At 40.2% G+C, this 24,169-nt stretch overlaps 1 protein-coding gene across 7 annotated transcripts in view; it reads left to right on the top strand.

Annotated features, from left to right (window-relative positions):
• zfhx3b (zinc finger homeobox 3b) overlaps positions 1–24,169 on the top strand; it is a 566,603-nt gene that overhangs the window by 352,577 nt on the left and 189,857 nt on the right. For all 7 annotated transcript variants that reach the window (XM_043706688.2, XM_087995764.1, XM_087995766.1 and 4 more), the window contains one exon: positions 16,452–16,683. In XM_043706688.2, coding sequence (XP_043562623.2) covers positions 16,452–16,683 — 232 coding nt within the window. The remainder of the gene's footprint in view (positions 1–16,451; positions 16,684–24,169) is intronic.

Below are 24,169 nucleotides of genomic sequence, written 5' to 3' on the forward strand. Positions count from 1 at the left end.
CTGGGGATGTGGCTGATGGTAAAAGTTGAACCCAAGAAATGTATGGAATTAAGAGCCAATCTGATGGTGACCATTGCCATTAAAACCCATTTGGTTCACTACTACCCTGTAGGGCAGAAAACCTGCCATCTTTACAAACCTACCTGCGACTCCAGACCCACAACAATATCTCTGACTGATAACTGTCCTCTGAAATGATCCAGCAAATCTAGCAATTGTAACAAATTTCTACAAACTCTCAAGGATGCAAAGAACTGGGACTGATCACCAGCATCAACCTGTGTAGAAACAATATAGTCTTGTAGACTCTGCAAAGTCATCCTTCCAAAAATTTGGATGCTTATGCCAAAATTGGAAGATCTATCCCACAGACTAGTCAAACAACATGCTCATACACATGAAATCATATCTTGCAGATAGTGTATGATATGTAGTGTCTTACTTGGGATATGTGCTGTCCTGCCAGCAGGAGATAATACACAGGAATTGCCTTGGGATTCCTGAACCTTGAATCCTGCCCCCACAAAATCTCAGGTCAATCATGGTAAGGAAACCTCTTGCTGACTAGCACAGGCCACTCCCAACACGACAGTTGAGTCAGTACTCCTTCATGTTGAACAACACTTGGAGAATACTGAGTAGCAAAGAAAGCATCCTGGGCTGAGGAGTGCAATGCCCATCACAAAATGTGGCACAGCAACACTACTGGCTAAACTAATCATTTCCTTCAGGACTTAGCTGTTTAGTTGGGTCTGCGAGATGGGTGAAGGAACCAACAAGAGAGAAAAATCTATTTGACATTTTCCTCATTAATCTACTTGGCATGGATTTGTCTATCCATGATAATATCAGTAGGTGTAACCGCAGCACATCTCGTGTGGAGACAATGTTCAGACTTCACATTGAGGTTACATTGTGTTGTGTGGCATTACCAAAGTCTGCTAACTGTGACAGACTTTGAACAGACCTAACAGTTCTAAAGTGGACATCCATGAGGTGTTGTGGACCATCAGTAGCAGTACAGTTGTGTCTACAGCCTACAGTTTCATGGCCTGGTAGAGCCCCACCTGACCACTACCATGAGGCTGGGACACCAATCCTGATTGAATGAAGAGTGCAGGAGAACATACCCGGAGCAGCACCAGGTGTGTCTAAAATTGTAGTATCAACTTGGTGAAGCTATAATACAGGAAATGCCAAACAGGAGAATCAGCATGCAATAGATGAGGCTAAGCAATCCCACAACCAGTTGATCAGATTTAAACACTTTAGCCCTGCTACATGATGAACAGTGATGGATAACTAAAAAGATATGGGGCTTCATAAGTATTTCCACTCACAATGATGGGGAGGCCAGCATATCAATGTAATAGACAAGACTGAAGCATTTGTATCCATCTTCAGCTGCAGTTCATATTCAGTTCCATTCATGATACTTCAGATACTGAAGCAGTCCAGGTGAAGGAAGACCCGGATGACATCCAGGCCTGGATTGATAAGGAGGAAGTAAAGTCCGAGGTGTGAGGTAATGGCCATCTCCAATAAGAGAAAATCTAACCAACATCCACTAGATTTCAGTGGTACTACCAGTGCTAAATCCCACACTCTCAACATCCTAGTGGTACCAGTGACGAGAAGCTGAACTGAACCAACCATAATCACACAGCAGCTACAAAACCAGGTCAGAGGCTAAGAATTCTGTGACGAGTAACTGACCTCCTCATTCCCCAGTGACTGTCCAACATCTGCAAGGTGAAAGTCAGCAGTGCGGTGGAACAATCTTCACTTGCTTGGATGAATGTAGGTCCAACAACATTCAAAAAGCTTGATACCATCTTGGACTAAAAATCTCTTTTGATTGGCACTCCATCAATTACCTTCAACATTCACTCCCTTCAACAGCGATGCCCAATTGCAGCAATTGTAATTCACCAATGCTCCTTAGATAGCACCTTCCAAACTCATGACCACTTTCATCTGGAAGGACAAAGGCTGCAGATGCATAGGAAAACCACCACCTATGAGTTCTTGTCCAAGTCTCCATCCTGACATTGAAGTATATCACAATACCACCGTTCCTCCAGTGGTTCCGTGTCAAATCCGCAAGCACTATTCTAATGCAAAATCCTAACAAAAGATGTTTGTTAACCCCAAGGACAGCAGCAATTCAAGAAGGCAGCTGACCACCCCTTTTCCAGAACAACGCGAGAAGTGCAAAAAACTCTGGCCTTCTCAGTGATGCCTACATTCCCTTAAACACATTTTTAAAAAGCTGATTCTCAGAGGTGCATTAATATTTCAGAAATATATAATGGCCTGGACTTGATTTATTGCTCCTAAGGCTGTATCTGTAAATCCTAATCCACACAAATAACACTGTCAATGTAGTTGAGCTGAGTGTATTCAATGGTGTGGATATTGACACTGAAGCAAGGAAATTTGCCAAGTGTAAAGTTGCTGAGTTATCTTGGTAAATTGCTGCATCACAAAACCAACAGTAGCAAAAAATGAATTTCACTGGTATTGATTTTTGACAAGTCAGTTAAAGTCGTCTGTAAAAGTCACGTAGATTCAAGCTTTGAAGTGAAGAAATAGGATGCTCATGATGGAATTTCATAAAACAAGCTGTTTTGAATGTAATCTGTAAACTAAAGAATTATTGTGCCAATAAGTGGTACGTGATAATAACTGCTCCAAGTTTATCCTCCAGTTCAAAAATGAGAACCCTCCCAGCCCCTAAACAATGTGAGCGTTGGTGAGAACATTTGGAAACGGGGTGAGACCAACCATCACGCGATTCTTGACACAGACAGCAAAATGTCCGATTCTTCAACCACGTGTTGCAAAGCGAGATGAGAAACTTGCTCATGAACAGCAAGATGTATATTTGCATGAATAGTATGTTTTTATTAGCTAATCTCACCTCATTTACATGCAGATGGAAATTAGACAACGATGATAGTTCCTGACATGAATGTTAAAGCAGTTACCTGGTGACTCCAGCTCACTATTTCTTTCTCCAGCCTGCTATCTTGAACAGCAATGTCACAAGTCCACCTGCACACCCTATCCACAGACAGTGGCAACAACCATACACCAGCCTCACCACACACTCATGGCCACTCTCATTCCTGGTAAAACTCAGCATCAGAATTTGTGGATAATTTTCTCATATCCTCAGGAAATTTCATAAGTTCTTTGCAATCTGTGAATTGATATGCCAGTAAAGCCACTTGCAGTTAATTGTCCTTCGCACACAATAATGTCCAATAAAGAGAAAATAACCAATTAGCCTGTTTTGTTGGCATGGTCAAGAGGAAATGTTGGCTTGGAGAAAAAGAAAGAAAGACTTGCATTTGTCTAGCTCCTTTCAAGACCACCAGTTATATCAGAGCATTTACAACCAATGGAGTACTTTGGAAATGAAGTCACTGTTGAAATGTCCGAAGCACAAGAGATAATTTTTGCCCAGTAAACTCCCACAAATAGAGAAACAGAGAATCTTGTTTTTGTGGTGTTGATTAAGGAATATTGATCAGGACAGCAGTCATAAATCGCCCACTTCCCTTCAGATTCACCCACCCCTCTTGTAACCATATGGGGTGGCAGATAGGGTCCTGGTTTAATGCCTCACCTTTGAAAGTGCAGCACTTTACTTACACATCAGCCTTTATTTTTGTGTTGGCATTTGAACCCACAAACGGCTGACTTAGGGGCAAGAGTACAGCCCCACAGAGCCATAGTACATTCACAACATTACAAATAGCACGGTCTGTTCACTAACTCCTTTGCTTTCCTTTGAATACTGCCAAAGGATCATTTTCATCTGCCTGGCAAGGAAGGCAAGATCTTGTTTTGATTCCCATACAAAGAAATTGTAATGTCAGCTTCAATACACCATCAGTACTATAAAGTTTTGCTAGCCTATGTGGAATTGGTGCTCAAATCCGGAGACTAAGGTTTGAAACCAAATCCATCTCACTCAGAGTCAAAAATGACAATAGCTGAACTAAGGTGATGCTTGGTCTTCTGCTTGAAGTCAATAATGCTACCTGTGTGTTGAGATACCAGTGTAGAGTATCTCTGGCTGTGGGTGTCTGCACATATATTGCCCCTGAGGCTGGCTTGCTTCTTATCACTAACGAAAGCTCTTTTACGCTTTATGTATTGTAACACATTTATTTACATCTGTATATACAGTACAACTCATGTACAGTTCTCCAGCACAGTGTCTAAGACCTTTACACACTCATTCTAGACTATTGTCTTCTCTCATGTGGATGTCAGAGTCATGTGTTGAATTGCATTATCCTGACTTACATGAATCTCATTATACCTCAGATGACACTCGATCAGCAATCACATGTAGCTTTCCAGAATGGATTGGTTATGCAGAGGAAATTTCAGAGCAATGTTAAACTATAATGTCACAAAGTGGCAAAATTGACTGTAGGGCTTGCCACCCTAACCTACCCAGCATAAATAAACTCCATGCTTTAAAATGCCAGTGGTTTTGCAGATCATTTTAATTTTAGGCTGTGAATTTGTATTTTGGTTATAAAAATTGTTACCACATAGTGCTCAAGCCTTCAAAGTAATCAAGTAACTTATAAAACATAAGTCAATATAAATAGGTTTAAATAAAATGCAAGGAATAAAGATCTATTCACTAAACCCTGACATGGAAGGAGACTATAAATGTGAAGGGTGTGGAAATATACGTGGCTCCACTGGAAGATTAGAACTTTAAAATTCCAGACTGTATGGCAAAAGGAGCCTAAGTTTGTTTTACATTTCATCCTCCTGATGATCATTTGATAAAGACAACAAAACAGAGAAGTCATGCCCAGATAGAAATATGCTTTATTGGAAATCTTTTGCATTTTCAATTTTATACCATACTTCATGCTTTACTTCTACTGAATAGAGTTTGGATTGCCTCCTTTGAGCCATTCAGAACTGGTCTAAAGTGTGGATAAACTTGATGAGACTTGGTGTAGGAGTACTGAAAATTCAATACTGTGGATGGGTAGTTGTATTTTAAATTGAAACATTTCCTCTGGAGTGAAGGAGAACTTTTGGAAAAGGGACACTAAATGTTTGGTCAGATTCAGGGAGCTTCGTATGGAAGATTCAGTTCTATCATTGATTCAGCAGAATCTGCGCTTTGTGAGCCTGATGTTCGTGGGTTGCACAGACTAGTTACAGCTGCAAGTACACAGACTAGTTACAGCTGCAATATACTGTGTTCTCAAAATACCCATTTTTAAAAAGAAGACAACAAACAATAAATACGATTTGGAGATACCGGTGTTGGACTCGGGTGTACAAAGTTAACAATCACACAACACCAGGTTATAGTTCAACAAGTTATAGTCCAACACGGTGGCACAGTGGTTAGCACTGCTGCCTCACAGTGCCAGGGACCCAGGTTCAATTCCCACCTCGGGCAGCTGTCTGTGTGGAGTTTGCACATTCTCCCCGTGTCTATGTGGTGATGCTCCGGTTTCCTCCCACAATCCAAAGATGTGCAGGTTAGGTGAATTGACCATGCTAAATTGCCCGTAGTGTTGTTAGGTGCACAGGTAAATGTAAGGGAATGGATCTGGGTGGGTTGATCTTTGGAGGGTCGCTGTGGACTTGTTGGGCTGAAGGGCCTGTTTCCACACTGTAGGGAATCTAAGGTTTAATTGGAAGCACTAGCTTTCGGAGCACCGCTCCTTCATCAGGTGGTTGCCCCGAAAGCTACTGTTTCCAATTAAATCTATTGGACTATATCCTGGTGTTGTGTGATTTTTAATACAATACCGATAGAAACTACATGTAACTCAATATCATCTAGCTTACAGTGTCATTTCCCTCAGATCTAACCGTGTTCATTGTTTTTCTACAGTGACTTATTAATGTTGTATGTATCAACTATACTATTTATATGATCTTTATCAAATCCAGGCAACTTGTGTTTCTCCTTTTATCAGAGGGATTGGAGTTACTATGAAATAATATTGTTTCACCCCCCGATACGGTACAGGCATGAACATTGCACAGTTGCAATTGACAAATTATTATTCATAATTAATAAAATCCTTAACAAATGAAATATTATGGCCTGCCTTCTTAAACAAGGTCTCTATACTATAAAGTGTAATGAATAAGTGTTCCTGACTGTTGTTCGCACAGTGGCTCAGTGGTTAGCACTGCTGCCTCACAGCACCAGGGTCCCAGGTTTGATTCCAGTCTTGGGTGACTGTGTGGAGTTCGCACATTCTCCCAGTGTCTGCGTGGGTTTCCTCCGGGTGCTCCGGTTTCCTCCCACAGTCCACAGATGTGCAGATCAGGTGAATTGGCCATGGTAAATTTCCCCATAGTGTTAGGTCAATTAGTCAAAGAGAAATGGGTCTGGGTGGGTTACTCTTCGGAGGGTCGGTATGGACAATTGGGCCGAAGGGCCTGTTTCCACACTGTAGGGAATCTAATCTAACCAAATCAAGAAGCCCACAAAGCAGACATTTCACCAACTCCAGCTCCAAATTAAATAAGATTTGCATCACTGTATATATTAATAACAGCCACTACAAATAAGCCTAAAAGTACACTTTAGAACTGAGCACATTGTAGTAGGTTGGTATCCTACCTCATTAAATGGAGACTAGAAAACTCCATTTGGAGTAATGAACTGATCTACTGCTAACCTCTCTTACACTGAGGAGTTTGGTTGGGGATAGTCTCAGATATTGATGGAAAGCTTAAACCTTTACCTCTCCCAACAGAAACAGTGGCACTAGGTTTGTTAGAGGTTTGTCAGAATGCCACAACTCTTGGTGAAAATTGATTACTTTGTCAATATCCCCTACTAATTTATTTTGGAGATGCATAATCAAGAGCTGTTTGCGCTGCTTTAATAGCATGTCTATGACTGTGAAAAGCAGACGGTTTAGATCACAAACGTACATTTCTGACATCTCTTTCATAACCTCAGGACACCCAAAACATACACAGCTGATGGCATACTACTTAAGTTGTGGTTACTGATATGATGTAAGACATATAGCAGCCAATCTGTACATAGTAAGGTCCCACAAACAGTAATGTGATAATGACTAGATAATCTGGGGGCTATTAGTTGTCGGTTGATGGATAACTATTAGACAGCATATAGGATCACCATACCATACTGTCTGAGATTACATTAATCAAAATTCACTTTGAAAGGCCACTAGTGGATTTAATGCTGCAAAATTCACACCAGTGGTGCAAGCCCATGGGAATTGCAACCACTCAACAGCAACCCCTGGAAACAGTGGAGTCCATGAAGTTACTTCTCAGTCATCATTCATTTAGTACTGGTGGCCTTTCAAAGTGAATTTTGATTAATGTAATTTCAGACAGTATTGTATGGTGATCCTATATGCTACCTAATAGTTAACCATCAATCTACAACTAATAGGCCCCAGATTATCTAGTCATTATCACATTACTGTTTCTGGGATCTTACTATGTACAAATTGGCTGCTACATGTCTTACATCATATCAGTAACTATAACTTAAGTAGTATGCCATCAGCTGTGTATGTTTTGGGTGTCCTGGGGCTATGAAAGAGATGTCAGAAATGTATGTTTATGATCTAAACCGTCTGCTTTTGACAGTTGGAGACAATTTGCCTGTGAGCAGTGTGCTTATATTCCAATAAGCCTCAATTACTGTAGAAAAGTACTTTTCATAATGCAAAAGTATTGAAGCTGGAATGAGAAGAAAAGTAATCAAATCAGAAATTAAAGTTAATTGAAGGTTGGCCTTCTGTGGATACAGTTAAAAATGGTTACCTTATTGCACTGAATGCTTGAGTGTCAAAATGAGGTGTCAGTACTCAGAGGGTTAAGGAAAGCACTTGCACAGAGTTTAATTTAATACATTTTGATCCCTGATGATTATATTATAATTAGTAAAGGGGGAGCACGTACAAACAAATTACATTTGCTATCTTCAAATTAAAATTTTACTTCAATAGCATGCAGAAGTAACCTTTGCTGGGCTGTGAATCCCAGTAGATTTCTGAAAAGCCCCAGGGTCTTCTGTGTTTTTGTATATTCTAATATGAATACAGTATAGAAGGCTATAGATCAGAACAATATACATTTACTATATTGGGATAAATGTATACTATATTGATTTAGAAGATTGTCGTGTTTTAAATGAATTCTTATTTAACTGGTATATTGCAGCAACGTTTAGAGTCAAAGCAGCAGCCAAATTTGCATTCTTGTTATGATATAAATGACTGGCCAACACTAAACTTTAGTTCCATAGTACTCATGATAGCTTCTTGCCAGTGTTATTAATGTATCAAACACAGTCACAAAACAAAGCTTAAAAATCCATTGGCATGAAATCCTGGTTAGGTAGTGTCTGTAAAATGAGAAAGTGAATTGATCAGTCTGTGTCCTCATCCAAGAGAACTATAACTGCAGATTTAAACTCAGCCATGTGCATTTGATGTTGGAGGAAGAAAGAAACATCAGTTAAGAAAATCATAAAGAAAGAATGTGTTAGTATTGCAATAGGGATTTAGTGGGAACTGCTATAATAATTATGTCTGTTTGAAGAGAGGAAGCATCGTGACCTCAAGTTTGTTAATGATATTTTAATCTTTCTTGTGTTTTATATCTTTCTTATGTGTTTATGCATAGAGAGAAATGCATTACTTGTTTTAAAAAGACTTGTATTAAATATCTTCATGCAATATGATTCACAGTTTGACTTATAAATAAAGTGAAGAGAAGCTTTGCTCAGACTATAATAAATAGCGTCTTAATAGTCAATGGGGCACTTTTGAAGTTTTACATTGTTGCACATATCTTAAGGATACCTTTTGGCCAATGTTCATATGTCTACATGTGTATAGTGTACAGCAATCCAGCAATGGGCAAATTCACCACCTACAAAAATACTGTTTCCTTCTTCCATTAGATGCCATTTTTGCTGTGACATGTCTTTTTTTCATACTGCGCATATAACATTTTGAGAGCAGTGGATGTGAATCAATCATGTACCCACATACCCTGGGCAGAATAAATAGTTTATCATTTACATATATAACTCCTTTGAACAATCCTTTTGTGGTAATTCTGAACCCATAGCAAACAATGGACCCCAACTGAAAAGTGCTTGAAAAAATTCCCTTCTAGCTCCCACAACCCCTCTACACAAAAATTGATCAAACAAACTTCGTCTTATTTTCAATGCAGGTATCAACACTATATACACCTCAAGGGGATACTGTGCTGAAGGCTGTCTTGGGCTAGCTATAACCAACCACTATGTTTATGAGATGCTGCACTGGGTAATGGTTAATGAACATGAGCATAGATGTGTAAGATCAAAGCAGACATTTTTAAAACGCTCTTTAAAGAGAATTATAATAAAATTAAGTGCTGGCCTTGAAATACTTAATTCTTCAAAATATTGTAAAACATTGAGAAGTTTATGAAAAATATTTAGGCTTGTTAGTCAGCTATGAGTAATTGTGAAAATTGTCAGAATGAACTAAAGTTCATTGTGCTATGTTTCCATCTAATGATAAAATCATGTGATTCACAGAGTGTAATTTCTAATGTGCATGTCTAACTTTGGGCTATGAACACTATTCTGGATCACAATGTTCCCAAATAGTTCTCTTCAAAATAAAATTAACATGCAAAATCTCTCCTGTCTTTTATACCATGAACCACAGCTGTGTTGTTTGCCAATTGTTTGTTCATCGATCTGTTCCACCCAACATGTTTTTTCACCTTCTCAAAGATGCTTGATACTCTTATGCATTATTTAAATGTTTCTCCCAAGACTTTGTTTCTACAAAATAACTGGTTTCTTCAGAACAGTAAGTTCCACTTTTTCTCTGACTTCCGACATACCAATCACTTGTAAATTATTCCAACTAGTGAGGTGGATTATTAACTAGCTTGCAGCGATGTAAAGGCCTGAAGAAGAGCAAAGAGATTACTTTAAAAAAGACCTTCTTCAATGCTTCATAATTTCCTATCTTGACTGCTTTACTGTCCTTTTATATCGGTTCTCATAGCAACAATGTGTGCATTTAAAAGATTTTTAAGGCCTAATGAGGTCATAAATACATGCTAGTTCTTCTCATTACTATTTTTGATTATAACTGCAATGTGAAATACAAATGTAGCATCACCACAGTTTAGATGATATCTACCTTAAATCTGACTAGAGTGTGAATTTGTGGCAATGTTCTATTGTGTTTTAAATTTCATGCTAATTCTGCAAGGTTAAAGCCTCCTTCTCAGTCATGATATGCATAAACTTTCACATTTTTGCTAAAGATATTTGCTGTAGTACGGAATTTATTTTCATTTGATCACAATTAAAATTTTCGCTAATTTGTGTAGCATTTTCTCTGATACATACAGTTCCCAGGAATATTACATTAATAAAGTGCGTAATCAGGGGATTGATTTGCATCAAATCTATCACATGTCCTAAATTGTAATTCCATTTCACAAATTGCTTGACAGAAGTGTCTTTGAACTAATGTTGTTCAGAAAATGTTGTGGTCTGTGATTAAATGACTCAAGTGGATTTTGGTTAACAGACAATTAGCAGGTGATGGTGGAACTGCCTTTTTATTTCTTTTGGTTTCACCTTTGGCCAAGTACCTTTCAAAAATGATTTCTTCCTCATTCCATATACTTGTGTATCACTATCACTGCCCTCTTTGTCTCCTTGTCCAAAATCATACTTGTGTGACGAGATCTATTCTAAACCTCTCATCTGCCCAAAATTCTAAATCTAATATTGATTATGGTGGCTTCTATTCCAATCTTCGCTTAGTTTAGACTACTTTGAACCCAGATGCTTGTCAAGTAAATTCAGGGCGGAAGCTTAAAGGAGCAACCTAGATCTAAAACTACTGAAGCCACATGCAACGACCAGTGAGGCACCTGTACATCAATGAGTTCAGTTTGAGCCTAAGGATGTGGTAGAGAGAGCAGGGTGTAGAGAGTAGGAGAGCCATATTGAAAAGGAGAGTATTTTACTGACTGGATGTACCTCAACTTAAGAGGAGAGAGTCTGAGATGCGTTCAAAATACAGTTTGACTGATGGAGAGGTGTTTAAACTTATCTTCACCATGGACATCCAGTTCCTGTACACCTCCATCCCCCATCGCGAAGGACTCAAAGCCCTCCGCTTCTTCCTTTCCCGCTGTACCAACCAGTACCCTTCCACTGACACCCTCCTTCGACTGACAGAACTGGTCCTCACCCTGAACAACTTCTCTTTCCAATCCTCCCACTTCCTCCAAACGAAAGGAGTTGCCATGGGCACCCGCATGGGCCCCAGCTATGCCTACCTCTTCGTAGGATATGTGGAACAGTCCATCTTCCGCAACTACACTGGCCCCACCCCTGACCTTTTCCTCCACTACATCGATGACTGTATCGGCGCCGCCTCGTGCTCCCACGAGGAGGTTGAACAGTTCATCCACTTCACCAACACCTTCCACCCCGACCTCAAATTCACCTGGACAGTCTCAGATTCCTCCTTCCCCTTCCTCGACATTTCTATTTCTATCTCAGGTGACCGAATCAACACGGACATCTACTACAAACCGACCGACTCCCACAGCTACCTGGACTACACCTCCTCCCACCCTGCCCCCTGTAAAAACGCTATCCCATTCTCCCAATTCCTTCGTCTCCGCCGCATCTGCTCCCAGGAGGACCAGTTCCAAAAATGTACAACCCAGATGGCCTCCTTCTTCAAGGACCGCAATTTCCCCCCCGACGTGGTCGACGATGCCCTCCACCGCATCTCTTCCACTTCCTGCTCCTCCGCCCTTGAGCCCCGCCCCTCCAACCGCCACCAGGACAGAACCCCAGTAGTCCTCACCTACTACTCCACGAACCTCCATGTACAGCGTATCATCCGCCGTCATTTCCGCCACCTCCAAACGGACCCCACCATCAAGGATATATTTCCCTCCCCTCCCCTATCAGCATTCCGTAAAGACCACTCCCTCCGTGACTCCCTCGTCAGATCCACACCCCCCACCAACCCAGCCTCCACTCCCGGCACCTTCCCCTGCAACCGCAGGAGGTGCAAGACTTGCGCCCACACCTCCCCCCTCACTTCCCTCCAAGGTCCCAAAGGAAACTTCCATATCCGCCACAAATTCATCTGCACTTCCACACACATCATGTATTGCATCCGCTGTACCCGATGTGGCCTCCTTTATATTGGGGAGACAGGCCGCCTACTTGCGGAACGTTTCAGAGAACACCTCTGGGACACCCGGACCAACGAACCCAACCACCCTGTAGCTCAACATTTCAATTCCCCCTCCCACTCCACCAAGGATATGCAGGCCTTTGGACTCCTCCATCGCCAGACCACAACAACACGACGGTTGGAGGAAGAGCACCTCATCTTCCGCCTAGGAACCCTCCAACTACAAGGGATGAACTCGGATTTCACCAGTTTCCTCATTTCCCCTCCCCCCACCTTGTCTCAGTCAAATCCCTTGAACTCAGCACCGCCTTCCTAACCTGCAATCTTCTTCCTGACCTCTCCGCCCCCACCCCACTCTGACCTATCACCCTCACCTTGACCTCTTTCCACCTATCGCATTTCTAACGCCCCTCCCCCAAGTCCCTCCTCCCTACCTTTTATCTTAGCCTGCTGGACACACTTTCCGCATTCCTGAAGAAGGGCTTATGCCCGAAACGTCGATTCTCCTGTTCCCTTGATGCTGCCTGACCTGCTGCGCTGTTCCAGCAACACATTTTCAGCTCTGATCTCCAGCATCTGCAGTCCTCACTTTCTCTCAAGGTGTTTAAACTAGTAAGGCAAAAGAAGAAAAGCTTCTAGAGATACAAGATAGCCACTTATATTTAAAGAAATCAGATAAAAAGTAAATCAGGAAAGGAACGTTGAATTACTATGAGTCATAGGGTAAGTAATAATAAGAGGTGAGGGATTGAGAAGGGTATCATAAGGCAGGATCTTATAGGGGTTTGAGAGATGTGGGCTATGGTGACATGTGGTAGCATGTAGGATTAATTGAATAACTATTTCAAAGAGCTGAAACAGGCACGATGCTTAAAACTGCCTCCTTCTGTGTCATTTTATTCTATGATCTTGCAACATAGAGGTCTGGGAAGGCATGGCATCAAGGAGGCCTCAGGGACACTCTGTGTCACTTGGGATGCACTTAAATGAGGGAAACAAGGAATACTTACTCAGTGGGAATTTGTTGCCGCCTGAGAAACTAAACATCCAACATTGATCAGATGTTTCCCAGGGAATTGACGAAATCATCTGACCTCAGCAGTGTTTAGATGATCGGACAATTTTAACTACCTAAAGGTTGAATGGAGAGTGGGCATGTGTAAACTCAGTAATTTCTAGATGGTACAGCACTGTTACATAAATAGCCTTTTGCTATTGGAAAACATGGGGATAGCTGAGAAAGAGACATGCTGCTAAAATTCTTGATCTTGCACTCAACAGAACAAACGCAAGAACAACAAATTTCAGGGAGAACTAAAAATGAAACTGTTCTTAAACTAATACCACTGACCAATAGAGACATTTTTATTTTTAATCAGCCTTGCATGCATATTATAGCAAACCTCTGTATCACATGGGTCTTGGAGCTGGGTCTTCTGTATCAGAGGTAGGAACGTTTACACTATGCCACAAAACCCTAAAAGGGACATTATATCAAGAGTTGAATTGGGGAAGCTGGTAAATCTGGTCATAAGTAAAGTTCAGAGCAAATAAAGGATAAGTCAGGAGTAAATGAAGCATTATACAATTAAACCTTTAAGTTGCATATTCGAAAAGGATGTTCACAGAGCTCAAAGAGAATGGGTGGAGGCTGGAGGAAAACAGACTGAAAAGACAGCATTTAATAGTTTAGAATTATGAGCTAGAAGGTCAAGCTGATCAGCAGTTTAAATGATGGGATAAAGCAAGAATATTTCAACAAAGCGACAGAAGAAAATAAGGTCGAAGTGTAAAAGGACTTTTGAAACAGCCAATCAACCATATATACTTAGAAATGTTCAGGAAATTGCAACAATTGTCAGAGGTCAAGTGTATGTGAGAAATGAGGGGGAAAATGAACTTTAGACACAAATCTTAAATTGAAGAGTGGATGTGGCTGAAAAATTAAATTAGTTCTTTGGTTCACTGTTTACAAAAATGATTCAAGGCTAAAGCAATGCAGATCTCTTCAGAAGATAGAAATTAAGAGATGTGATTTTTTTTTAATGGTATTGATTCAGAGTTTACAGCATTTTCTGGGAGTGAGGTTCAGGTTGTCATTACTCTGTGTAAAAAATGTTGCCTGATTCTACTCTTAAATTGGCCTAGTTCTTACTCATCCTCATACTGATGGGAAACTCAAAGTCCTGTAGGAAAATTCCTGACTTAAATGTGCAGGGGAATTGTCAGAGCAAGTGGCAAATTTTGTTCAATATCGTATTAAAATTAAAATTGTATCAATATCAGATAAAGGTTTCCTGAACTTTAAATAAATGATTGGAAAATCCCCAGCAGTGTACCTCTGAAATCCTGATTTACATTATCAAATTACACAACAGGTTCATGAAATCCCCTACGTTTGCTTCCAGCCTAAAGTTTCCCATTGCATCTAACTTGTTCTTGCTTTACTTATTACTGCCTCCCCACCCAACTGCTAAACACCAAATTCACATTAATTGCTTCTGTTGGTAAGCCAGAACGCTTCAATATTTGACTGTTGATGTACTCACTGTTTTAGGAGGACTCGAGAGTCAAGACCAAATTCTCTGGCATCAGAATTGTGGAATAATGTTCAGTATTACTCGAAGCGAAAAGCTGCATGTGAATGATTGTGGTTTTTCAACATGAAGTTAGCTGAATACTGTGGAATGTGCAGTGTTGCGCGGTTATTTATTGGAATGGAGCAAGGTATAGAGTTTCCCGGGGTCAGTATTAGAATTATTATTTTTCATGATCTTTAAAAATCTTCGGTGAGCAGGGCACAATTTTAAAATTGACAGGTAGTAGAAAATTAGGAAGTATACTGAATTTGGAGGGAGAATCAAGACACTACAGACTGATTAGAGGATTAGGCTGACATGCAAAGATGAAACTTAATGCAAAGAAGTATGAAGTGATGCATTTTAGTGGGAAAAAGAAAGAAAAGTGAAAGAAGCTAAAATGTAAAATTCTAAAGGAGGTGCAGGAAGAGAAACATTAATTTTTCAAGGAGGCTGGGAAGTTTGAGAAAGTGATGTGAAAAATGAGATCCTCCATTTATAAATAAAAGTATCTTGTCTAACAAGCAAGTTAATTATCATGAACCTTTATAAAATACTGATTGTACCTCAAATAGAAAAGTGGTAGAGGCAGATTTAATTATGGTTTCAAAAGGGCATTAAAAAAGGAAGGAATTTAGAGTGGAGCACTTCCTTCATGGTGGTACTCTTTTGACATTGGTGGCATTCTGTCTGAAGTTGGTACCTCCTTACCCACCGAAATACTCCCAAAACTCACCAGCCAACCCCACTTGTCCCTTCCCAACGCAGTCAAACCCTCCTGCCCATACTCATAACTGAGCTTGGTGCAGTTTCCATAGTCCCTCTCTGGATATGCTTGATCTGCAGTTCGTACGGCATTAATCTCTTGGCATTGCAAAGACTCCTAGAACTGTCAACCAATCAAATCAGTTGGCAGCTCATAGTGTTGGGATTCTATAAATTGACACCTTATACATTAGAAACAATGTCTGCTAACAACATTATATAATTTTGCCAGTGAAAGATAGCCTCAATAACTGTACAGGTTAGAAGGATAATTTGTGTTGTCTCTACCATCTCCAGTGTCTCTTGTATAGGAGTAAACTAAGCAAATAAAATTGATAGTATCAGTAAATATATTTGTACAAAGAAGAAAAAATATATTGAGTGTTACTGAAAGAAGAGACATTTTGTCAAAGTTTTTCATCTTGCACTCATCAGGACAATTCACAAGAATACCAATTCAAGCAGGAAGCCACCTACATAGGGATAAAGTTAAAAATCACCCAAGACAAGTTTATATTCCAGTAGGTTTATTTGGAAGTACAAGCTTTTGGAGCTCTGCTCCTTCATCACCTGACGAAGGAGCAGCGCTCCAAAAGGTAGAGCTTCCAAATAAACCTGTTGAACTGTAAATCAGTGTTGTGTGATTTTTTTTAACTTTGCCCACCTCTGCATCATATATATAGGATGAAAGAACGTGCTGATGGTTTATCATGTGGACTTTGATTAGTAGAGGTGCTGCCTTGGATATTGCGCCTTCTAAAGTAAAAGTATTAGAATATGCTAATTAAAAACATGATTAAATAGTAGTATTTTATCAGTGTTATTAAACATTGATTCATTTTTCTCCTCTTTTTAGCACTTGCAGCAACATGACAGCACGGTGGAGGCTGAGGCATGTTACTACCATTGTTCACTGTGTAACTACTCTACCAAGGCAAAACTTAACCTGATTCAGCACGTTCGATCCATGAAACACCAACGAAGTGAGAGCCTGCGCAAATTACAGCGGCTACAGAAGGGTTTGCCAGAGGATGATGATGACCTTGGGCAAATATTCACCATTCGCAAGTGTCCCGCTGCTGAGACTGGTAAGAACCATTGATTTCTATCATGTCTCTCACAAAGATTCTCCAATACTTTTTCCTTGACCTACCAAAGGCTGCAGGTTAGTAAACTCATTTAGCTTATCAAAATACTTCAGGTTGTGGAATATGTTTGATATGGATTCTGAAGGGAATGAGTTAGTTTAAACTTTATGAAGAATGCATTAAAAGTAGGAACTCATCTTGAGCTGATTGCTCATCTATCTCAAACCAAATCCACTTACAAAGCCATGAGCATTGGAGAAGGAGAAAATGAGGACTGCAGATGCTGGAGATCAGAGTCGAGAGTGTGGTGCCGGAAAAGCACAGCAGGTCGGGCAGCGTCCGAGGAGCAGGACGTAAACCCTTCATCAGGAATCAATCAAGCCCTGGTGAAGGGCTTTTACCTGAAATGTCGAATTTCCTGCTCCTCGGATGCTGCTTGACATGCTGTGCTTTTCCAGAAGCACCCTCATGAACATTGTACTGCTTGGTACTTCCTAAAACTGGACCAAAAACAAAAAAAGGCTTTGAGTGTGACCCTTTCAATCCTTGTGATTTTCATGGCAATAGCTATTGGCAGTGACACATTGTGCAATATTTGAACTACATGTTCACTCTATCAAGGATAGGCCTTATTCTATTGACAGTTATTATAAAGCAGACACTGATCCCAGTTAAAGTTTACCCTGTCCTTCATGTATAATGAAGTTCTTTGATTAAGGGGGATCCTGAACAGTTAAAAAGAAAGCATAGTGCTCGCAACCATGGTTGAATGCAGAGATACTTTTAAATTAAGACACATATTGCAATCACGAATTCTCTAAGACCATTTATACACGTGTATAGGTTGATCTCATGTATAAGTCAACCCCTTATTTTTAGCCAAAAATCTTGTATTTTCCATAAAACTCCTGTATAAGTCAACCCTAATATATTGTATTAAATTGCATTCATTCAAACCAATAACTCTATTCATTGCTCTTTGTTTACTATATCACATCTTTATTCATTCATAACTCTACTTACCACACTTGGTTTACTACAGCACGTTTTGATTCAATCATTCATTCAGACCAGTACGAAGTCGATCGATACTTGTCGCACTTTGTGCACTCTGCGCCCAAAAATTAATATTGTTAAAAAGTTGATCATTTTAATTGTGCCATTATATTTGAATAAAAGTGAGACATATTAGCCGCATACTGGTATGTCTTTAATACTTTGACAAATCTGTTAATATTGCTGAGGTTCATAACATTACAAGAGTATATGGAATGGAAAGAATTTGGCGGGAAAGTTCAAGGCACTTACTCATTCAGAATTTAACAAATGTTTAATTTTAAGTGTGCCATTATACCAGGCCATGACGATGTTGAGCAGTATGACTGTGCAGGATTTTAACGAATCTTTGACATGTTCAATTTTCATACCGGGCTCTTGCTTTTATCCGATAATCACCTTTACTGTAATTCATTGTGTTTTTCTTCTTTACCCAGGATTAGTTGGGTGATCAGATCAACTTTTACTAATAATGCGGTATTTCGAACAGCAGCTTGAATTTCAGACCCTCAAAATGTGTGCCTGTGTATTAGTCAACTCCCTAATTTAAGCTTGAAAAAACCGTCTTCAAAATTCGACCTATACATAAGTATATATGGTAGTTAATGGACTTTAACCATGATTATAGTCTCTATCCTGCACTCTTCATCACCTGGAAACGTTGAAACAGAAAATAAATACAGTAGTAGGCTATTTGGCTCTTTGAACTTGTTCCAACATTCAACATGATTGCGGCTGATCATTCAACTCAGTACCACGTACTTGCTTTCTCCTCATACTATTTGATCCCTTTAACCCTAAGAAATGTATCTAACTCCTTCTTGAAAACATTCTATGTTTTGGCCTCAACTGCTTTCAGTGGTAGAGAATTCACAGGCTCACCACTCTCTGGGTAAAAAAGTCTCTCCTCATCTCACTCCTAAATGGCCCAACCCCATATTCTTAAACTGTGACTCTCAGATTTTTGACTACCTGGACATCAGGAACATCCTTCCTGCATTTACTCTGTTGAGTCCGAGAGGGTGTTATAGGTTTCTATGTGATGCTCCCTCATTCTTTCAAACTCCAGTGAGTATATCCCTAACAGATCCTGTCTCTCTTCTTCATATATCTGTCCTGCCATCACAGGAAATCTATCTTTGTGGCACTCTGTCCATAGCCAGAACTTCTTGCCTAAGATAAAATGTCTGAAAGTACACACAATATTCTCATCAAGGCTCCATGCAATTGCAACAGCTTGTCCGTGTTCCTATGTTTGAATCCTCTCACTATGAAGGCTAACATACCATTTACCTTCTTCACTGTGTGCATTGATGTACGAGTACACCCAGGTCCCATTGTACCTCCCCCTTTCCTCAACTATTGCTATTCAGGTAATCATCTGCCTTCCTGTTTTTGCTACCAAAGTGGATAACCTTACATTTATCCACATTATAGTTCATCTGCCATGCATTTCCCCACCCACTCAATTTGTCTAAATCACACCAAAGCATCTCTGTATCCTCCTCAGACCATCCTGCCACCCAACTTTGCATCATCTGCAAACTTGGAGGTATTACAATTAATTTCGTCATCTAAGTCATTCAAGCATATTGTGAATATCTGGGGTCAAAGCACTGATCCCTGCTGTACCCCATTAGTCAGTGCCTGCCATTTGGAAAATTACCCGTTTAATCCTATTCTTTACTTTTTGTGTACAAACCACTACCTTCAATCCCATAGGCTTTAATTTTACATATTAATCTGTTATGCAGATCTTTATTAAAAGTATCCTGAAAGGAAGGTCCTGAAAGTAAACCACGTCCACTGAATACCCCTTATCAATTCCCTGAAAATATCCAGTAGATTTGCCAAGCATGATTTCCTGTTCCTAAATTCATGCTGACCCTGTCCAGGCCTGTCACTCTTTTCCAAGTGCTCTGTTATTAAATCTTTTATAATGAACTTTAGCATTCTTTCCACTACCAATTTCACCCTCAAATCCATAGGAACTGTTCCAGTTTGTAAAAACTATAAAATCTGTAGGTTTACAGAATCTTTGAAAATGACCACCAATGTATTCACTGTTTCTAGGGCCATTCCCTTAAATGCTCAGGGGTGTTGATTAAACCCTGGGGATTTATTGGCCTTTTGTCCCATCAATTTCCCTGACACCATTTTGATTTTCTTCAGTTTCTCGCTTTCATTAGACCCTGTCACTAATATTTTCAGCACTCAAGTCAGCAGCTCATCCACCACTTGTAAATAAATAGTAACAGTGAATCAAACTTGTTCAGAGTTTATTTGACACCAATATAGTGGTTCTCTTGCCTATAAAGAACAAAGAGCAAAGAAAATTTACAGCCCAGGAACAGGCCCTTCGACCCGCCAAGCCTGAGCCGATCCAAATCTACTGTCTAAACCTGTCGCCCAATTCCTAAGCATCTGTATCCCTCTGCTCCCACCTGCTCATGCATTTGTCCAGATGCATCTTAAATGAATCTATCGTGCCTGCTAGCAATGATTTCTAGATGCCCACCACCCTCTGTGTGAATTACTTGCCGCATGTATCCCCCTTAAACTTTTCACCTCTCACCTTGAAAGCGTGACCCCCTCGTTGTTGAATCCTTCACCCTGGGAAAAAGCTTGTCTCTATCCACTCCTTCATGGTTTTGTAAACTTCAATCAGGTCCCCCCTCAATCTCCTTTTTTCTAATGAAAACAAACCTAACCTACTCAACCTCTCTTCATAGTTAGCACCTTCCATACCGGGCAACATCCTCGTAAACCTTCTCTGCACCCTCTCCAAAGCGTCCACATCCTTTTGGATTCTAAGTGCGGCCGAACCAAGATCTTGTACAATTTTAACATGACTTGCCAACTATTATACTCAATACCCCGTCCAATGAAGGCAAGCATACTATATGCCTTCTTGACCATTCTATCCACCTGTGCAGCAACCTTCAGAGTACAATGGACCTGCACTCCCAGATTTCTCTGCCAATCAACTTTTCCCAAGGCTCTTCTGTTCATTGTATAATTCGCTCTAGAATTAGACTTGCATAAATGCATCACCTCACATTTGCCTGGATTGAACTCCATCTGCCACTTTTCCACCCAACTCGCCAGCCTATCTATAATCCTCCTGTATTCTTTGACAGTCCCCTATGCTTTCTGCTACTCCACCAATCTTCATGTCATCTGCAAACTTGCTGATCATACTAACAGTGCCCTTTTCCAGATCATTTATGTATATCACAAACAACAGTGGCCCCAACACTGACCCCAGTGGAACACCACTGGTCACCTTTCTCCATTTCGGGAAACTTCCTTCAACTACTGTTCTCTGTCTCCTGTTGCTCAACCAGTTCTTTATCCGCCTAGCTAGAACACCCTGCACACCAAGTGACTTCACTTTCTCTATTAGTTTACCATGGGGTACCTTATCAAACACTTACTAAAGTCCATGCATATGACATCAACAGCCCTTCCTTCATCTCTGAACTTGGTCACTTCCTCAAAGAACTCTATTAAGTTGGTAAGGCACAATCTCCCCCCCATACAAAACCATGTTGCCTATCACTGATAAGCCCATTCTTTTCTAAATATAAATAGATCCTATCCCTTAGTAGCTTCTCCAGCAACTTTCTCACCACTGACGTCAGGCTCACTGGTCTGTAGTTACCTGCAATATCCCTACTAACCTTCTTGTACAGGGGGACAACATGAGCAACCTTTCAGTCCTCCGGCACCTCACCTGTATTTAAGGATGCCATCAAGATATCTGTCAGGGCCCCAGCTATTTCCTCTCTCACCTCCCTCAGTACTTGGGATATATCCCATCCGGTCCAGGGGATTTGTCCACCTTAATAACCTCTGGCCTACCCAACACATCTTCCCTCCTTATGTCAACATGGTTGATGTGGCCAGTTGGCTCAGGAGTCTGATTCCTGATATTTTGAATGTGCTGAAGAAGGCATTAGAGAGTGCCTTTGTCATTCAGGAAACCCCTGAATAGACAGCATACCCATTCCTTCCATATTCCCATTTCTTTCAAATCTACCCCCACCTAAGTTGTCCAATCCTCCCTAGCCTGAAGCCCCTGGACATGGCTAGATCCCGGATCAAGGGGGCTATTGAGTTAACTGACCTGGAGTCCCACTATGGAGCTGTAGACTACTAGCAATGTTGGAGCTGCAGGCTAATCAGATTGAATCAATCAATGAGGGGCAGAAATCTGACTGGGAGTTTGTCCATCCTATTAGGAATGCTGTGTGGTTTTGAAGCAAGCTTCTAAATGGCACATCAGCTGGCTGCCAAATTTTCTTCCATGAGCCACGTATGTTTCTGTAATTTTCCAACCATGGTAACTTAGCAAGTGCATAAATTCAACAGCCTGAAATATACATTGATATTACAGTGCAGGTATGCTACTTGTTCCTAGATCAAAGCAGGTGTCACAAGTATTGACACTCAAATTTGATCAATGCAAATAGCGAAAAACAGACTGATAGTGAGTTGGAACCCCTCTCTGCACCAGGCTTGATTTTATATCCCACTGAAGTTTGTCTGTTGATTTTGGCTTATTAAGAGTACACAGTACAGATAATGTGACCTTTGGACAGAAATTCAGTCACCTTTTAAATTTATTACCGTCCAGGGGAAACTATGACATGACAATTTTGATTCCATATACAGTATTTAGCAACCCAACCTTAAATTGTTCAAACTGAGCAGATGATCTCACCACAAGTGAAAAAAAAACGTTTGGCCGCTTTCCCTATTCATATTGAAACAATTTTATTTTACCAATACGAATTGTAGATTCAAAGACTTTATTCGTAATATTAGTCTGACAAACCTAATGAAGATATAAAGCTTGGTTAGAGTATTACTTATGGGACTGGTTAGTTCAGTTCACTATTAAGAAGCCTGTAGATCAGATTATCATGCATTCTGGCTGATATAGATTTGAAGATAGCCTTTGCAGTCTATCCTTAGTAAAAAGTCATGGCACTTCAACGAGGTTCAGTGAATAACTTGGTGAATGAATGCCGTTGGGCAGAGAACTGAATAAGGAGACTCTTGATTGTCCTCCCTATTTCCTTGAGATAGAAAGGAAGGTCTTACATTTATTTACAGCCTTTCATGTTCACAGGCTGCCCCATAGCACTTTCTCAAGTATAGGCAAATGTGGTAGGTAGCCAGTATTCAAAGAACGCAGACCTGCAAATAGCACGGCAGTAAATGGCCAAGTTTTCAATCTTTTCTCATGGCACTGTTTAAGGGGTTAATGTTGAGCATGGTACTGGAACATTCCTTTTCTCTTTAGACATTAACATGGGACTTTTTACATCCAGCTTAAACTGTTTATTGGATTGAGTTTTATGTCTCACACTGCTATCGTCATAGCGCATTATTAATGATGGAATTCATGCAGCTGATAGCAGTTAATGGTAGCCCATTTGGCATTCTTGCTGAGAATGGCTCTTGGAAGAATTTGGGGAGATTCCAGAAAAAATGACTTATCAGTAAAATTGCAAGCATGTACAAACAACTGAACAATCATTGTACTCTCAAGAATAAGTCATTGTGCGAACTATTCAGCTCTTGAATGGAAAAACATTCTATAAATGCAGATATCATTTTACTTTATTACCAAACAGCAACCAATATTGAAATATCAGATTTTTCAAACAAATTGACAACATACATCAGCTAAGCCTGACAGTCAGGTCCTATTATGTGATACTAATATTATTTACTGCTTAAGATCCAGTCTTAAAACCAAGACGATAAGAATCCTTTTGAATCAATTATTTCTTCTTCTGCTCCTATTTATGCTAAGCTCCTCTGGTCAGAAGGCTGGCTAAATTCAGTCTTCATTTATCCTTGTTTGTATTATTCATACTATAGTTCACATTCCAGGTGGTATTTCATAACATTTTCCCTCAGCGTGCATGATAACTAGTCCTTTTCTTTATGCTCATCAAGGTGAGAGATTGGGTATACTTTCAGTTTGTCACCTGGTACCAACATCATGTCCTCCAGCCAAAGCCAGCCTCAGTTCTCTGGTAGCTCCAGTTGTTTCCGAAACAAAAGCAGAAATTGCTGGAAAAGCTCAGCATCTGTAGAGAGAAATCACATTTCGTGTCTAAAGACCCTTCCCCAGTTATTTCAGAAATTGTTTTGCCTTCTTGCCCATTACACCTCCACACCCATGTGGCCTCTCATGCCTTTGATGCTAACATTTTATTCCTATCTACTCCCCATTAATCCTCATACTTCTATGCCAACTCAAGGCAATGCATGCATCCCATTCAGTTTCCATACAATATTTCCATACCTAACTCTATATCATCCATGTCATTGCCATTCCTACAATATCACCATGGGCAAATCAAAGGATCAAAGTGGGGAAAAAAGTAAGATTGCAACAATCTAATGCAGG

The sequence above is a fragment of the Chiloscyllium plagiosum genome, unplaced genomic scaffold (genome assembly GCF_037043375.1).
Source record: "Chiloscyllium plagiosum isolate Xiang-an unplaced genomic scaffold, Cpla_swu_hap1 HiC_scaffold_17, whole genome shotgun sequence".
NCBI lineage: Eukaryota > Metazoa > Chordata > Chondrichthyes > Orectolobiformes > Hemiscylliidae > Chiloscyllium > Chiloscyllium plagiosum.